The sequence below is a fragment of the Hipposideros armiger genome, unplaced genomic scaffold (assembly GCF_001890085.2).
Source record: "Hipposideros armiger isolate ML-2016 unplaced genomic scaffold, ASM189008v1 scaffold_2067, whole genome shotgun sequence".
NCBI lineage: Eukaryota > Metazoa > Chordata > Mammalia > Chiroptera > Hipposideridae > Hipposideros > Hipposideros armiger.
The window spans coordinates 53182-68359 of record NW_017733415.1 but is presented as its reverse complement, the minus strand read 5'-3'; the positions used below and the strand labels follow the sequence as shown (position 1 = coordinate 68359).

Below are 15178 nucleotides of genomic sequence, written 5' to 3'. Positions count from 1 at the left end.
GGGGCCGGCCGAGTGGCTCAGTTGGTTAAGAGCTCGCTCAAGAGTTTGAGCTCTGAGCAACAGCGGTTCGATGCCCGGCTCGAGCTGAGTTGCCACTGAGCTGCCAGCAGGTGGCAGGATGGCTCAGCTAAAAAAAAAAAAAGTTGAATAAACAAAGAGCAATACCATATATATGGATGGGGCAAGTTAGTATTTTAGAAGATGAAATAAATAACAAATAAAAGATGAAAAAAGCTCTCCAAGTTCACCTATGTAACCCAATCAAAGTCCCAACAAGATTTTTCATGAAACTTAACTCATTTTAAATTTCACAAAGATAAGTAGATGTGTAAGAATAGCCAAGACAATTTTGAGAAAGAAAATCAAGAGGGAGTTTTGGCATATTCATTATCAATATGTATTTTAAAGCTATAGTAATTAAAACAGGGTGTATTAGCAGAAAAATTGATGAGCAGGACAGAATGGAGTCCAGAAACAGCATCATAAATATATAAAAACTTAATATATAAAAATTTGATCATGAATACATGAAAATTTAATATAATAAAAGTGGCATTTAAAATCTGTACAAAATATTGACTTTTAAATGAAAGGGTAAGAGAAACTGGATATCTGTTTGGGAAAAATAAAATAAATTCCTATTTTAAACCATCACACACATGCACATCTAAACATAAAAATCTAAGTGTGAAAGAGAAGAAAATATAATATGTTTCAGATGTCAGATTAGGGAAGGCCTTCTATTAAAAATGTGTCATTTAAAATCTATATAAAAAATATAGATAAACTTTATTTAAGTCCAAGTATGACTTCCATATGATACAAGATACCACAAAATTCAAAGACAGAGAGTGACTTGGAGAAAATATTTCTGACATACATAACTAATAAAGACTGAGTATCCAGAATAATGAAGTCCATTTTACAAATCAATAATAATAATAATAATAATAATAATAATAATAATATAACCTGATAGGAAAATGCACAAGGGATGTGGACAGGGAATTCACAGATAAGGAAATACAAATGGCTAAGAAATGTGCAAAAAAGATGATCAACTTCCCTAGTAGTAAGGAAAATTTTAAATGAAATCTCAATTTGAAAGTATCTTATTTATTTGTACCTGCTGTTATTCTTCCTTTATTAAAAGATAAGCTCTGTCAGGGCTGACCGAGTGGCTCAGTTGGTTAAGTTAGCTTAAGAGTGCGAGCTCTGAGCAACAGGGCCACCGGTTCGATTCCCACATGGGCCAGTGACGCTGCGCCCAAGCTGAGCTGCCACTGAGCTGCCAACAGGTGGTAGGGTAGCTCAGCTGGTAAGAGCACGTGCTCCTAACAACAAGACTGCCTGCTCAATGATGGGCTACGCCAGCCCACAACTAAGACTGAACTCGGCACCTTGAGCTGAGCTGCCACCCGGATGGCTCAGTGGATAGAGCATGCGCTCTTAACAACAAGGTTGCCGGGTTCAACTCCTGAATGGGATGGTGGCTACGCCCACCTGCAACTAAGATTGTAACACAGCACCTTGAGCTTAGAGGCCACGAGCTGCCCAAGGGCAGCCAGATGGTGACTGGTGCCCTTCACAACTAAGATTGAAGAACAACAACTTGGCAGGTCCCCCTCCCCAATTCCCTAACACTGTTTCCCTCCCCCAATTCCCCAATTAAAAAAAAAAAAAGATAAGCTCTGTCTTATTTTCCGCTGGGGTCCCTAGCTCTGAGAAGGGAGCCTGGATCTCAGCCCTTATCTGTGCTGAATGAATGAATGAATGGGATACACTATTTGTTCCAATCAAACTAGGTAAAATTAAAATTTCAAAGATTGATAATATAAAATACACATTGGTAAATAAGTGGGGAAACAGTTTCTTATACATTGATGGTGGTAAAATTGGTACAGTAATTTGGACAGAAAGTTGGCTGTAAACTACCCATATGCCTTATGATCTAGAATCTCCCAAGGAAACAATTGCACATGTGTACATAGTCCCATATAATAATGATAATGATGTTTACAGCTGCTATTTACTGAGTTGCTTACTATTTGCCATTGTAAGTGATTTTCATTCATTAAGTCATTAAGAGAAAAGTACAAATTATAGAATTATATATACAGTATAATACTTTTTATGCTTAAAAACACAGAAAATCATATCATATATTGTCTATGGGCACACACACACACACACACACACACGGAAAATGCAAAAAGTTTTTAGAAAAATACTTTTGATGCTGGTGAGATTATGGAGAAACTAATAATTCAAAAATTAATATTAGTGCTATTATTAAATACTAAGAAATCAAATATTTTGTAATCCTTTTTGGAAAAATCTGGAGCTTTAATCTGTTCATACCTCATGAACTTGTGGGAAGTTTTCTTAAGAAAGTCATGCAAAAAGAGAACATTTTCATTGCAGTATAATTTATCAAGTAGAAGCCTACAAACAACTGCAGGTGCACCCAAGTGAAACAGGGCCGAGGTTGGGCAGGTTTGCATTGGCCTTGTCAGGTCAGCTCTCAGTGGCTGCCCCTCAGTCTTACCAGGGAGTTTCCAGGCCCTACCTGTTGTTAAAAATTTTAAATATCACTCTTGGATACATTTACATGATGGAATATGCTAAAGTTACTAAAAAGTTTAATTGTGAAACGTTGCACCATTTGATTTGATGTTAAGCTTTTTAAAATTATACCCACGCTATCTTTAGGACCATGTGCCAAGCCATGGCCTGGCCCACAGCAGGACTTAATAAATGTTTGTTGACAATCAGTCATATGGAAATGTACATACATATGAACAAGGATTTGGTATAAAACAGAAAAGTAAAACCAGTGACTTGTAGCTCAGGTATTTATTTACCTGCTCCTTGCCAGACCCTCTGTTAGAAATATCACGAGTGTCTCATTTAATCTCCGAAGCTCTTCAGCTACAGGCCAAATGTGGCTATAAATTACCCATATACCTTATAGTATATTACAAGTGGTCCTGGCCCATGCAACTCACCTCAAGTGGAGAAGGCAGACATCTAAACACAGAATTGCAACAAAGGCAGCCCCAGCAGCACATGCCAGGTACCAAAGAGCTAAACCTGGTGTCAGGTTGGAACTGAGACCTGACTGAAGTCTTTCAAGGGCTTCATTGCCAGATGAACAAGAGGCGACAGGACATTCCAAGGAGAGGTAATTGCATATGCAAAGGCAGGAGGTGTCAGCACAGAAAGCTGGTGGGGAAGGTGGAACCAAACTATGAATGCCTTTTGAGCCATCCCCACATTTCCATAAGAGGAACGCACAAAGGGGCTTAAGGAGGAAAAGGCCTCATCAGCTTTAGGCTTTAGAAAAGGTCACTCAAGTGGTCATGCAGAGGTGAGCTGAAGGTCAAGAAGCCTGGAGCAATTAAAATAGTGAAAAGGTCTGCAGTCAGCTAAGGGACCAAGAGGCCAAAGCAAGAAGCAGGGCCAGATTTCAGCATAATTCAGAGGTAGGCTGCGCAGTGACTAGATGTACAGATAAGGGGCTAAGAAGCTGAGGGTAACTCGGTTTCCAGCTTGATTAAATGGAAAAGCTAGTCACTAGGCACAGCTAGTGTGATTGATTACCACGTGCCGGTTAGACTCCATGCCCCTCCTATGACCCACAAACCATAACCACCCACACTACAGGTAAGATGAAGTGACTTGCCTGCGGGTCCCCAGCTGGTTGACTCCCAAAGTGAGCTTTCAACCATCAAACTAGATTGAGTTGGAGACTTCAGAAGAGATGGGTGTGAGGAGGGAAGGTGATGAGGCTAGATCTGGCTATGCTGTTTCAGGGATGCTTCTGGTACAGGCAGGCAGAAGTGCCCAGTAAAGCGTTAGAAATAGAGGCTCTGGAACCCAGATGAGAGGTAAAGTTGGTATCCTCCTAATTTGATGGACAGGGAGATATAGCTAAGCAAGCCTGTGTGTTCTGTCCAAGGCTATCAGTTGATAAATGATTGCCTTAACTCCAGGCCTGTCTGATCTCAGGGTCCAGTTTCTTTGTGCAGCCACAGGCTGCCCCCAGCCAGACAAGCCGAGGTTCTAGATAGAGCTACTTCCTTTCTAGATCCAACTCTAGCTTTCCGTGAGCCCCTAAGCAAATCTCTTTGCAGGCTCCTCTTGCCTTGGTCTTCCTGACTCCAAGAATCCCAGGATGAGCACTTTGCCCAACTAGGGTCTACTAGAAGGAGGTACAAGTTTGAAGCATTTAAGGGACAAAGTCCTGCAAAGGCTGAGAAGGAATAGGCAGAAAGGCAGGAGGGGCCAAGGAGGAATTTCCAGGCAGGAAGGATCTGCAGACACCCCAGAAAGAATAAGTAGGATCACATGCACAAGGTAATCACAGGAGAATGGCAGCAACCCTGGCAAGCACTGTTTGGAAAGAGAGAGTGGGAAGAGAAGGCAATTAGCACCCTAGGCTATGAGAGAAAGAAATGAGCAAGTATAGGCGAATCTTTCCAGAAGCCTTCACCCGCTGTACGAGAGTGGTCTTGTGGGCGTGGGGTGGAGTGGCAGGTGGCTCCCACTGCCAAAGCTCTGTCTAGAGCACAGGGACAAGGGCTCACTTAGCTTTCACCCTTCCTACCTGGAGTGGGTCTGGCTGCAGATTCAAAAGGGAACCCATCAATTTTACAAAGGGAAGAGTCACCTGAATGAGGGCGAGGTTACTGCTGATAACTCTGTGCTGCTCCCGGGGATCATCAATTTGTCCAGTATTGGCCTAGGATGGAGAGAAAAGGGCAAAGGGTAAGTCTGGCTGGGCCCAAAGTCAGGTCAGTCCTTCCCAGAAAAGGCAGCCCGTCAGGATTGAGAAATCAGCAAATACCATTTCATTGACATCAGAACAAATTATTCTGACCAGCTTTCAAAGCAGTGATTCGGGAATGGAGAGGTAAGCACATCAGATGGTGTAATGAACCATCTCTCCCAAATGCAAGTGTGCAAGTGCGTGCACACACACATGTACACATGCACGCACAGGCATGAGTGTCACCCACAATCTCACAGCCATGTGAATCCCAAGTTCATCCACAGACCACAAGCGGAGGACGCCTTTGTGAAGTTGGCCTGCGCCCTCAGCCAGATTGTTAGCCATGTGCACTCAGCACCTGCAGTTCCCTTCTTCCCCCTCCAGTGAGTTACATCTCAAAGGACCACCAACCACCCCAACTTCATCTTTGCAAATCATCTCATTTCAGAAATGCATTTAAGTCCCTCTTCTCTTAGGATAAGAAAATGATCAGAAATATGACTTTCTCCTTTAAAAATGGTAGACAGCTCCTAATGCCATAGCATTTGATAGCAAAATTCAAGATGTAGATAAGAAAAGGATTCAAAGTAAATACATTTTCCTAGCTCCTTTGTACTGAGTTAAGTTCCTGAACTCCAAGGGAAAAAATATAATCACTTTTCTTTGTACAAATAAGGGGAGGCTTTTTGTCTTCAGCATGACGGGACACATCTCAGAGCCTCAGTCGAATCTTCCCACAGACAGATTAACTCCCACCTCAGAGGTCCTTGTAGGAACAAGGGAGCAAGGTGGAGAACACAGCCGCAGAACTCGCACGTGCCCAAAATGCAAGGCCACCAGGCTTGTCCTTCCTGTCTGCTCCACACCACAGTGTGTGATCCCGGGACTCAATGTGCCCGTTGTCTATTTCCTATCGATCAACCAACTCCAAGGTTGGTGCTGCTCTTATCAGATGGGGCTTGATGCTGGCCCATGACCCATGAATATGAATTAGAAAGGCATTTCTTCCTCAAGACGTTTTATTTCTATAGTATTAGCATAATAACCTCAAGATCCATCCATGTTGTTGCAAATAGGACTATTTCATCTTTTCATATGGCAGAGTAGTATTCCATTGTGTATATATCCCACACTTTCTTTATCCAATCACCTATCAAAGGACACTTTGGTTGTTTCCATGTCTTGCCCACCATAAATAAAGCTGCAATTAACATCAAATCACATATATCTTTACAGATAAATGTTTTCAGACTTTGGGGGTATATACCCAGGAGAGGAATGTCTGGGTCGTATGGTAATTTTATTCTTAATTTTTTGAGGAACCTCCATATTGTTTTCCATAGTGGCTATACCAATTTACATTCCCACCAACAGTATATGAGGGTTCCTTTTTCTCCACAGCCTCTCCAACACTTGTTATTATTTGTCTTGTTGATGATAGCCATTCTAACAGGTGTGAGGTGAACTCTTCATTAAACTCTGCTCAGTTCCCATCTGTGTGTGCCACCTCTTTCATGCCAGGATCCTGACTTACCCAGTAAGTTATATCTTTAGAAGGACATTTAGTCCATTCACAGTAAAAAAATGACTTGTCATTACTTTGTATGTTTTTTGATAATAACAAAAAATATATATATTTACTGGATTAAGATGAAGGACTGAACATAAGTTTTGCTATCCTTCTCCTTACCCAAATTGGAGGGTAGGGAAAGACATTCTTTTAACTTTTATTTTGAAAATAATTTTTGAACTTCAGAAGAGTTCCACAGTTAATACAGAGAGTTTCCTGTAAACTCTTAACCCAGCTCCTCCTGATGTTAACATCTTACACAACCACGGGACAATCATCAACTAAAATATTAACACTGGTACGACACTATTGACTAAACAATAAAATGTATTTGGACTTCCACAGTTTTTCTACTAAAGTCCTTTTACTGTTTCAGGAAATAAACCCGATCGCCCATTGCATTCAGTCATCACTGTCTCCTTGGTCTCTTCCAACCTGTGACAGTTTCTCACCTTTTGTTGCCTTTCATAATTTTGACCCTTTTGAAGAGCACTGGTCAAGTATTTCATATAATGTCACTCAACTTGGGTTTGTCTGGTTTTTACTCATGATTAAACTGAGATTATGGGTTTTGAGGGAGAAGACTGCAGAGGTGAAGTGCCCTTCTCTTTGCATGGTATCCGGGGGTGCATGATACCAACATGGCCGATCACAGGTGACCGTAACCTTGATCACTGGGGAAGGTGGTGCCAGGATTTTCTACCGCAAACTTAACTATTTTTCCCTTCCCATGCTCTACTAGTTGGAAGTGAGTCATTAGGTCCAGTCCATACTCAAGGGGAGAGGAATTGAGCTTCAGCTCTTAGAGGACAGCATATCAAAAATGTGAGGACATATGCTAAAACTACCATAGCAATTTACAAATACTTGAGGAGATACTTTCAGGTTATGCAAAGATCCTATTTCTCCTTGAAGTGCCACCCACTAATTCATCACTGGATTTTACCTGCAACAATGATCACTGTTGTATTCTAATGGTGGTTTTATATTTCCATCTTTCTACATTTATTAATTTAATTTTTAAATTAAATCTCTAAGATAGAGTTGTCCTTTCTCCCCCATTTATTTATTGACTTAATCATTTATTTATAAGGTATGTATGGATTCATGGGTAGCTATTTTAGTCTCGAGGTCATAAGACAATACTATTTACTTTGTTGCTAAAATTGTTCCAGCTGTGGGCATTAAGCGCTCTTTCAGGTTGGTTCCTGCCTCTGACATGCCCACACTTCCTCTTTAGCACTCTTCCTTACTTTCAGACACTATCAGATATTCCAGATTCATTTTATATTTTCCCTGCCCCAGCCCTAGAATGAGCCATTTTTCGAAGGATACCAGTTGTTTTTATTGATGAATGGTATCAGAAATCAAGATCTGGGCACTATGTGTGCTAGGCACTCCTGGGTGGTACGGCTTCTAGGTCCTCTTAGTGGATGGAGCTAGGAAATATATGTATGTACATAATGACTCACCTCTAACCCATGTATGCAAATATATCCAAATTTATTTTTGTATCTATCTGTATATAAATTAAAATAAAAATGAGTTCATTCTGATATCTGTAACTCCAATCCAGAAACACAGGATTCGTGCTAACATTGAGGAGATAGTTTTTAGAAATGTATGAATGCTGGAAAACAAGAAGAGGTATCTATAGTGTAACACAGATTAAGAGGAAATCCCTGAGCAATGGAACGCAGATGAGTTAAGTTAATAGAGGAAACCATAACCAAAAATGAAAGCAGGAAAGGTTTATTGCACAAAGTAGAGGTGGCCGAAGGGAGCCTGGGACAACTGAAAGGGTATTTGGTTCAGAAAGCACAGGTGGGGCTTTAAGGAAGGTTGCCTTCTTCCCTTACCTAACTGGTTTGTGCCAACAATGGGCCAGCCACCTGGCTCCAAGTGAGAGTGCATGTTGGGGTCAAAAAAACAGAACAGTGCCTAAAGTGGCCATAAGAGGGGCACAGAGCCCCCAGATCCATAAGACCAGTTACTGGCACACACCTCCAAGCAACACATTCTGACTCTCCTTGCAATCACCAGATATAGCCTGCTCTAAAAAGGGCAAAATTCACAGATACACAAAAAGGAAATCTAAAATAAAACAATGCTTAACCAACCAAGAACCACTGTTATCTAAAGGAGAGCCACGATCACGGAAGACTCATCTAACTTAACAAATGGAAGCACAAAAACCTAAGGAAATTAGAGTAAAAAACTGGAAACTGAGTAAGACTATAAATAGTCATGGGGATATAAAGTACACCATAGGGGATATATCGTCAATCATATTGTAATAACTATATATGGTGTCAGATAGGTAATAGACTCATCAAGGTGATCACTTTGTAAGGTATATAAATGTCTAATCATTATGTTGTAAACCAGAAATGAATATAATATTGTATTTCAACCATAATTGAAAAATAAATTTAAAAAAGACTCCAGAGTCTGTAAATTGAGAGGTGTGAGAGAATGGCATTTTCATAAATGAAAAGACAATTTGAAATTCTAGAAAGTACAAACTCTAAACTTAAAATAAAACACAAAACCAAGCAAAACATCCTTATTAGATGAACTGAATAACACAGTGGACGAGAGAGCGAGATGAACAGTGAATCAGTGAGATAAAAAACCAAGCAGAATTATTTTCCCAGCACAAAGAACAACTAGAAAGAGATACAGAAAGTATGAAAACAAAATTAAGAAACTCAGAAGGCAGGTCCAGAAGCTATAATGCATAACTAATAAGAGAGAGAGATAGAAAGAGAGAATATGAATTTCAAAATGTCAGAAATCACAAAGAATAGAATTTTCATAAAGACAGACATAAATCTGTAGATTGAAAAATCTAAGATATAGATACATAAAATAAGGGAAAAAAGGTCTATGACAAAAACAGCATGGGAAAATTTCAGAACATAAATGATAAAGAAAAAAATTACAAAATGTCTAGATAGAAAGATAAAATAAACAGGCTACCTAAAGAAATGAGACTCAAAAAGACATGGGGGGCAGGCCGAGTGGCGCGTTGGTTAAGAGCTGGCTTGGGACGCCAGCTTTGAGCAGCAGGACCAATGGTTCGGATCCCATATGGGCCAGTGACGCTGTGCCCTCTATAGCTAAGATGGTGAACAACGGCTAGACCTGGAGCTGGGCTGCCGTGAGTCGCCGGCGATGGCATAGGCTGCAGCCCCTGCTGCAGTAGTCCGCCATAAGCTACCGTGAGTGGCGGGCAGCCAGCGTAAGCGGCCAGCAGCCAGTGTGAGCTGCCAAGAGCCGCCGTGAGTGGGCCGTCCAGAGGCTGGCAACCGATCTGCCTCACCCGGGAAGAGCGCAATGATCACAATACCAACATGGGCCAGTGAAGCAATGTCCTCCACAACTAGACTGAAGAACAAAAAGACAGCAACTTGTCTGTTCCCCTTTCCTGATTCCCCAGCACTGTTGCCCTCCCCCAATTCCCCAATTAAAAAAAAAATCTTAAAAAAAAAGACATGGGGCTTCCATCAGCAACACTGGTTATGAGAAGACACTGAAAATAAACCTTAATACTGAGGAGAAACAGCTGTGAACACTGCATTCTCTAGCCAGCCAGGTTGGCATTCAACTGTGAAGATAAAGTAAAGTATTAGCATATGGCAAATGTTCCAAAACTTCACCTCCCAACAAATCTTATTTGAAACAATTACTAGAGAATTCACTCACGTAAAGGAACAAAAAAATTAAAGGAATCTGAGGGAGAGTGACATAAGCAAGATGGCAGACTAGGAAGCTCTAGTCCCTGTTCCTTCAAGTAAACACAGAATAAACAACAACAGTTGACCAAAATAGTTTTGTCAGAGCTCCATAAACCAGTGAAGAATCTGTAGCAACCAAACAAACAACCAAACAAAAAAAAGCCATACTCAAAACGGTAGGAAATTTCATGGCATTTTTCCTTGCCCTTGCCCCATTGTCTCCCTGGCACCAGGAGGAAGCTGCCAATTATTGGAGCTTGGATGGGATGTGTTGTCACACCCACCATACTCTCCTGACCTTGCACCGTCAGACTTCTACTTGTTTCACTCTCTTCAAAACTCCTTGCGTGGTACAGTATTCAATTCAGATGAGGCTGTAAATCAGCACCTTGTTCAGTTTTTCATAAATAAAGACAGGTCCTTTTATGAACAAGGAATTATGAAGCTCACTGAAAGATGGCAAAAGGTTATCGAACAAAATGGGAAATATATCATTGATTGATCTTTGTTCTTTATATAAATAAATGAACTTTGAAAAACATACACAAAATATGTCATGACTTTTCCAAAAACGCAATACATCATGACTTTTCCGACAACCCAACAGATTGAAAGCGGCTGGACTTAGAGATGAGCTTGCGCCCTCCACAACTAAGATTGAAGGACAACAACTTGCCTTGGAGCTGATGGGTCCTGGACAAACACAATGTTTCCCTTCCCCAATTCCCCAATACTGTTTCCCTCCCCAACTCCCCAAAAAAACCCTTAAAAAAAAAGAAAGAAAGAAAACAAAGACATATTTATATCCCTTATGAATATTGATTCAAATATCCTAGCAAACAATTCAATAGCACATTAAAATTATTATACACTATGACCAAATGAGATTTATTCCTGGAATGCAAGAATGGTTCAATACATGAAAATATATCAATGTAATATACTCCATTTACAAAATGAAGGAAAATGAACCAATGATTATCTCAAATGATGCAGAGAAAGCATTTGACATAGCAAAAACATCCAACAAACCAAGAATAGAAGGAAACCACCCCAATACAATAAAAGCTATACATGAAAGCTCACAGTGAATATCATACTTGTAGTGAAAGATTGAAACGTTTCCTCTAAGATCAGGAAAGACAAGGATGCCTGCTTTCACCACTTTTACTCAACATAATCCTGGAAGTCCTAGCCAGGGCAATTAGGCAAGAAAAAGAAATAAAGGGTACTCAAACTGGAAAAGAAGAAGTAAGATTATCTCTATTCACAGATGACATGACCCTATATGCAGAAAACCCTAAAGATTCCACAAAAATCTGAACTTATATAGCAATTCAACAAAGTTGCAGGACATAAAATCAACACAAGGAAAACAGTTGCATCTCTCTAAAATAACAATGTTTAATTAACTTCCTCTTCAGATTTTTCCATTTCATTTTCATTTACCATAGTATTGAAAAGAATAAAACATTAAGGAATGAACTTGACAAAGGAGCTAGAAGATTTGTATGCTCAAAATGTTACCAAAAGAAATTTAAAAAGACACCAATAAATGGAAAGACATCCTGTGTTCATGGATTGGAAGACTTAATATTGTTAACATGTCAATATTACCCAAAGATATCTATAGATTTAATGCAATCCCTATCAAAAACCCAATGGCAAAAATAGAAAACTCCATTCTAAAGTTCATATGGGATCTCAAGAGACCACCCCAAAGCCAAAACATCATAAAAAAGAGGAACATGGTTAGAGGTCTCATACTTCCTGATTTAAAAACTTATTACAAAGCTGTAATAATCAAAGCAGTGTGGTACTGCCTTAAAGACAGGTATGTAGACCAATGGACTAGAACAGAGACCCCAGAAATAAACCCTTGCATATACAGCCAAATGATTTTTGACAAGCATGCCAAGACAATTCAATGGGAGAAAGAACAGTCATTTCAACAAATGGTGTTAAGAAATCTGGATATCAATGTGCAAAAAAATGAAGTTGGGCCCTTACCTAACACCATATATAAAAATTAACTCAAAATGAATCAAAGACCTAAACATTAGAGCTAAAACTATAAAACTCTCAGAAGACAACATAGGAGAAAACCTTCATGACATTGGATTTGGTTATGAGTTCTTGAATGACACTAAAAGCACAGGTAACAAAAATAAAAACAGATAACCTGTACTACATCAAAACTAAAAACTTTTGAGCACCAAAGGACACAATCAACAGTGAAAAGGCAACCTATGGAATGGAAGAAAGTATTTGTAAATCATATGTCTGATAAAGGGTCAATATTCAGAATATAAAGAAATCCTACAGCTCAATAACCAATAAATGACTTCATTTAAAAATGTGTAAAAGGGGGCCGGCGGAGTAGTGGCTCAGTTGTTCAAGAGCTTGCCCAAGAGTGCGAGCTCTGAGCAATGGGATCGCTGGTTTGATTCCCACATGGGCCAGTGACGCTGCGCCCGAGCTGAGCTGCCGCTGAGCTGCCAACAGGTGGCAGGATGGTTCAGCTGGTGAGAGGATGTGCTCCTAACAACAAGGCTGCCAGTTTGAATGGTAGGCTATGCCTGCCGACAACTAAAGACTGAACTTGGCACCTTGAGCTGAGCTGCTGCCGGGATGGCTCGGGGGGATAGAGTGCACGTTCTTAACAACAAGGCTGCCGGTTAGACTCCCGCATGGGATGGTGGCTACGCCCACCTGCAACTAAGATTAAACTCAGCACCTTGAGCTGAGCTGCCGCCCGAATGGCTCAGTAGATAGATAGAGCCATGGGCTCTTAACAACGAAGCTGAGCAGCAGGACTGGACATGGAGCTGAGTTAGCTGCGCTCTCCACAACTAAGATTGAAGGACAACAACATGGCTGTTCCCCTTCCCCAACTCCCCAATACTGTTCCCCTTCCCCAGTTTCCCAACACTGTTCTCCTCCTCCAATTCCCCAATAAAATCTTTTAAAAAAAAGTGTAAACGACTTAAATAGACATTGCTCCAAGAAAATATACAAATGGCAAAAGGCAAATGAAAAGATGCCCAAGATCACTAATCATTAGGAAAAGTAAATCAAAATCACAATGAGATACTGTAACCTTACATCCATTAGGATGGCTACTGTCAAAAAAAAAAGGGGGGGAGGAGCAAGTGGTGGGGAGGGTGTGGAGAAATTGGAACTCTTATATATTATTAATGGGCACGTAAAATTGTGCAGCCACTATGTAAAGCCGTATAAAGGTACCTCAAAAAATTAAAAATAGAATTAACATATGCTCTACATCTTCATTTGTGGGTGTATACCCCAAAGAATTCAAAGCAGGGTTTCATAGAGATATTTATACATCTATGTTCACAGAAGAAATATCCAAAAGGCAGATGCAGCGAAATGTCCATTGATGAATGAATGGATAAACAAAATGTAGTATGTACAGTCATGTGCTGCATAACGATGTTTCAGGCAGTGATGGACTGCATATAGGGCAATGGTCCTATAAGATTATAATGAAACTGAAAATTTCCTATGACCTAATCATGTTGTGGACATCACAACGTGGTAGCGCAACACATTACAAATACTTACCATTGTGTTACAATTGCCTACAATATTCAGTACAGTAACATGCTGTACATGTTTGTAGCTTAGAAGCTGTAGGGGAATAGAATCTGTCATCCCAAAATATGTCTTATTTGGTATCAGGATTATTTTAGGCTGGTTAATTTTAAGAAACAGCAGGCAATGGGAGAAGCTCTGAAAACCAAGTAGAAGTTACCTTTTATAAAAGACACTTACATTTGTAAGAGAAATCTTCATTTGTAAGAGTTTCTCTCTTGCCTTACCAGGAAGAGGGGGATATCCTTATCTCTAGAAACTCTTATTAATGCAGAAGGCAATGGCTTTAATCTGTATAACCTTATCCCTGTTTACTGTGTTTTTCCTAGTAACCTTCCATAACAGACTACTGCACCCTCTTCCCCAATATCTTCTTTTGTCTTCAGCTGAATATGGTATTTAAGGTGGTGGCTTCAGCCATTTTGACAAGTTACTCAGTCTTCCTGGGTCTTTCCCACGTATACAGGAGGTATACATGTTATTAAACTTTTGCTTTTCTCCTGTTAATCTGCTTTTTATTACAGGGATGTCTCAGCCAAGAACCCAGAATGGTAGAGGGAAAATTATTTATTCTTCCCCTACAGAGCAATAGGCTATACCAGGGGTCAGCAAACTTTTGAGACAGAATATACCCAAAGAGCCACATGTAGCTCGTGAGCCGCAGTTTGCTGACTCCTGGGCTATACCATTGGGCCTAAGTGTGTAGTGTGGACGAAAAGGGGGCCACATACTAAACCTGACAAGCTCAGGGGAGACCTGCATGGTGGGCCTTACAAACTCAGGGACCAAAAGTAACCACATAGGATGGTTTGAACATAAAAATTCCTAACTAAAAGTAGGTGATGACAGGTAGTCACTTCCTAGGCCTGTAGCTTCCTTGACAAAGATCAATCTTTACCTTAAGTGAGCCTGTCTATTGTCTTTTTGCATCTAAGATAAGATAACTTTGAAATGTCAGAGTAATCTTCTTTTCTAAACCCCTCAAGGCACAACAGCTGGCACCAGAGCACAAGACCACAGAAACCCTCATTGTCATCTTGTTACCCACATACTTTCTCTGTGTGCTGTTAATGTTATTAACTAACCTGTACCCACCAATGTAAAAGCAGTACGTGTCTCTCCATTTTACTTTTTATCCAATCCCCTTTGCTTTCTCCCGCCCCCTTAATCTACTACCAATGGATTTCATGTAACTCTCCTTATGTTTCTTCCTTTAATTCCAATGTATAAAATAAACTGCAAAATTGCCATTCTCAAAGGCATTTTCTCAATCCCTTGAAATTTTGCTTCCTGGTAATTGTCAATTTGGCTCAAATAAACTCTTAAAGCTTCTCTACAAGTTTGAAAGTTTCTTACAGTATTGACAGTAATATGCTACACTATCTAGGCTTGTGTAAGTATACTCTACAATGTTTGTACAATGAAGAAATCACCTAAAAATGAGTTTCTCAGAACATATCCCCATCTTTAGGCAGTGCA

General features: G+C 40.1%; 1 protein-coding gene across 1 annotated transcript in view; it reads right to left on the bottom strand.

The window, feature by feature from the left end:
- LOC109378498 (solute carrier family 41 member 3-like) overlaps nucleotides 1–15178 on the bottom strand; it is a gene marked incomplete at its 3' end in the record, with an annotated part of 87170 nt that overhangs the window by 20746 nt on the left and 51246 nt on the right. The window contains exons 4-5 of the mRNA XM_019634861.1: nucleotides 4610–4744; nucleotides 2865–2883 (exon numbers count right to left, since the gene is read on the bottom strand). Of these exons, the coding sequence (XP_019490406.1) occupies nucleotides 2865–2883; nucleotides 4610–4744 (154 nt within the window). The remainder of the gene's footprint in view (nucleotides 1–2864; nucleotides 2884–4609; nucleotides 4745–15178) is intronic.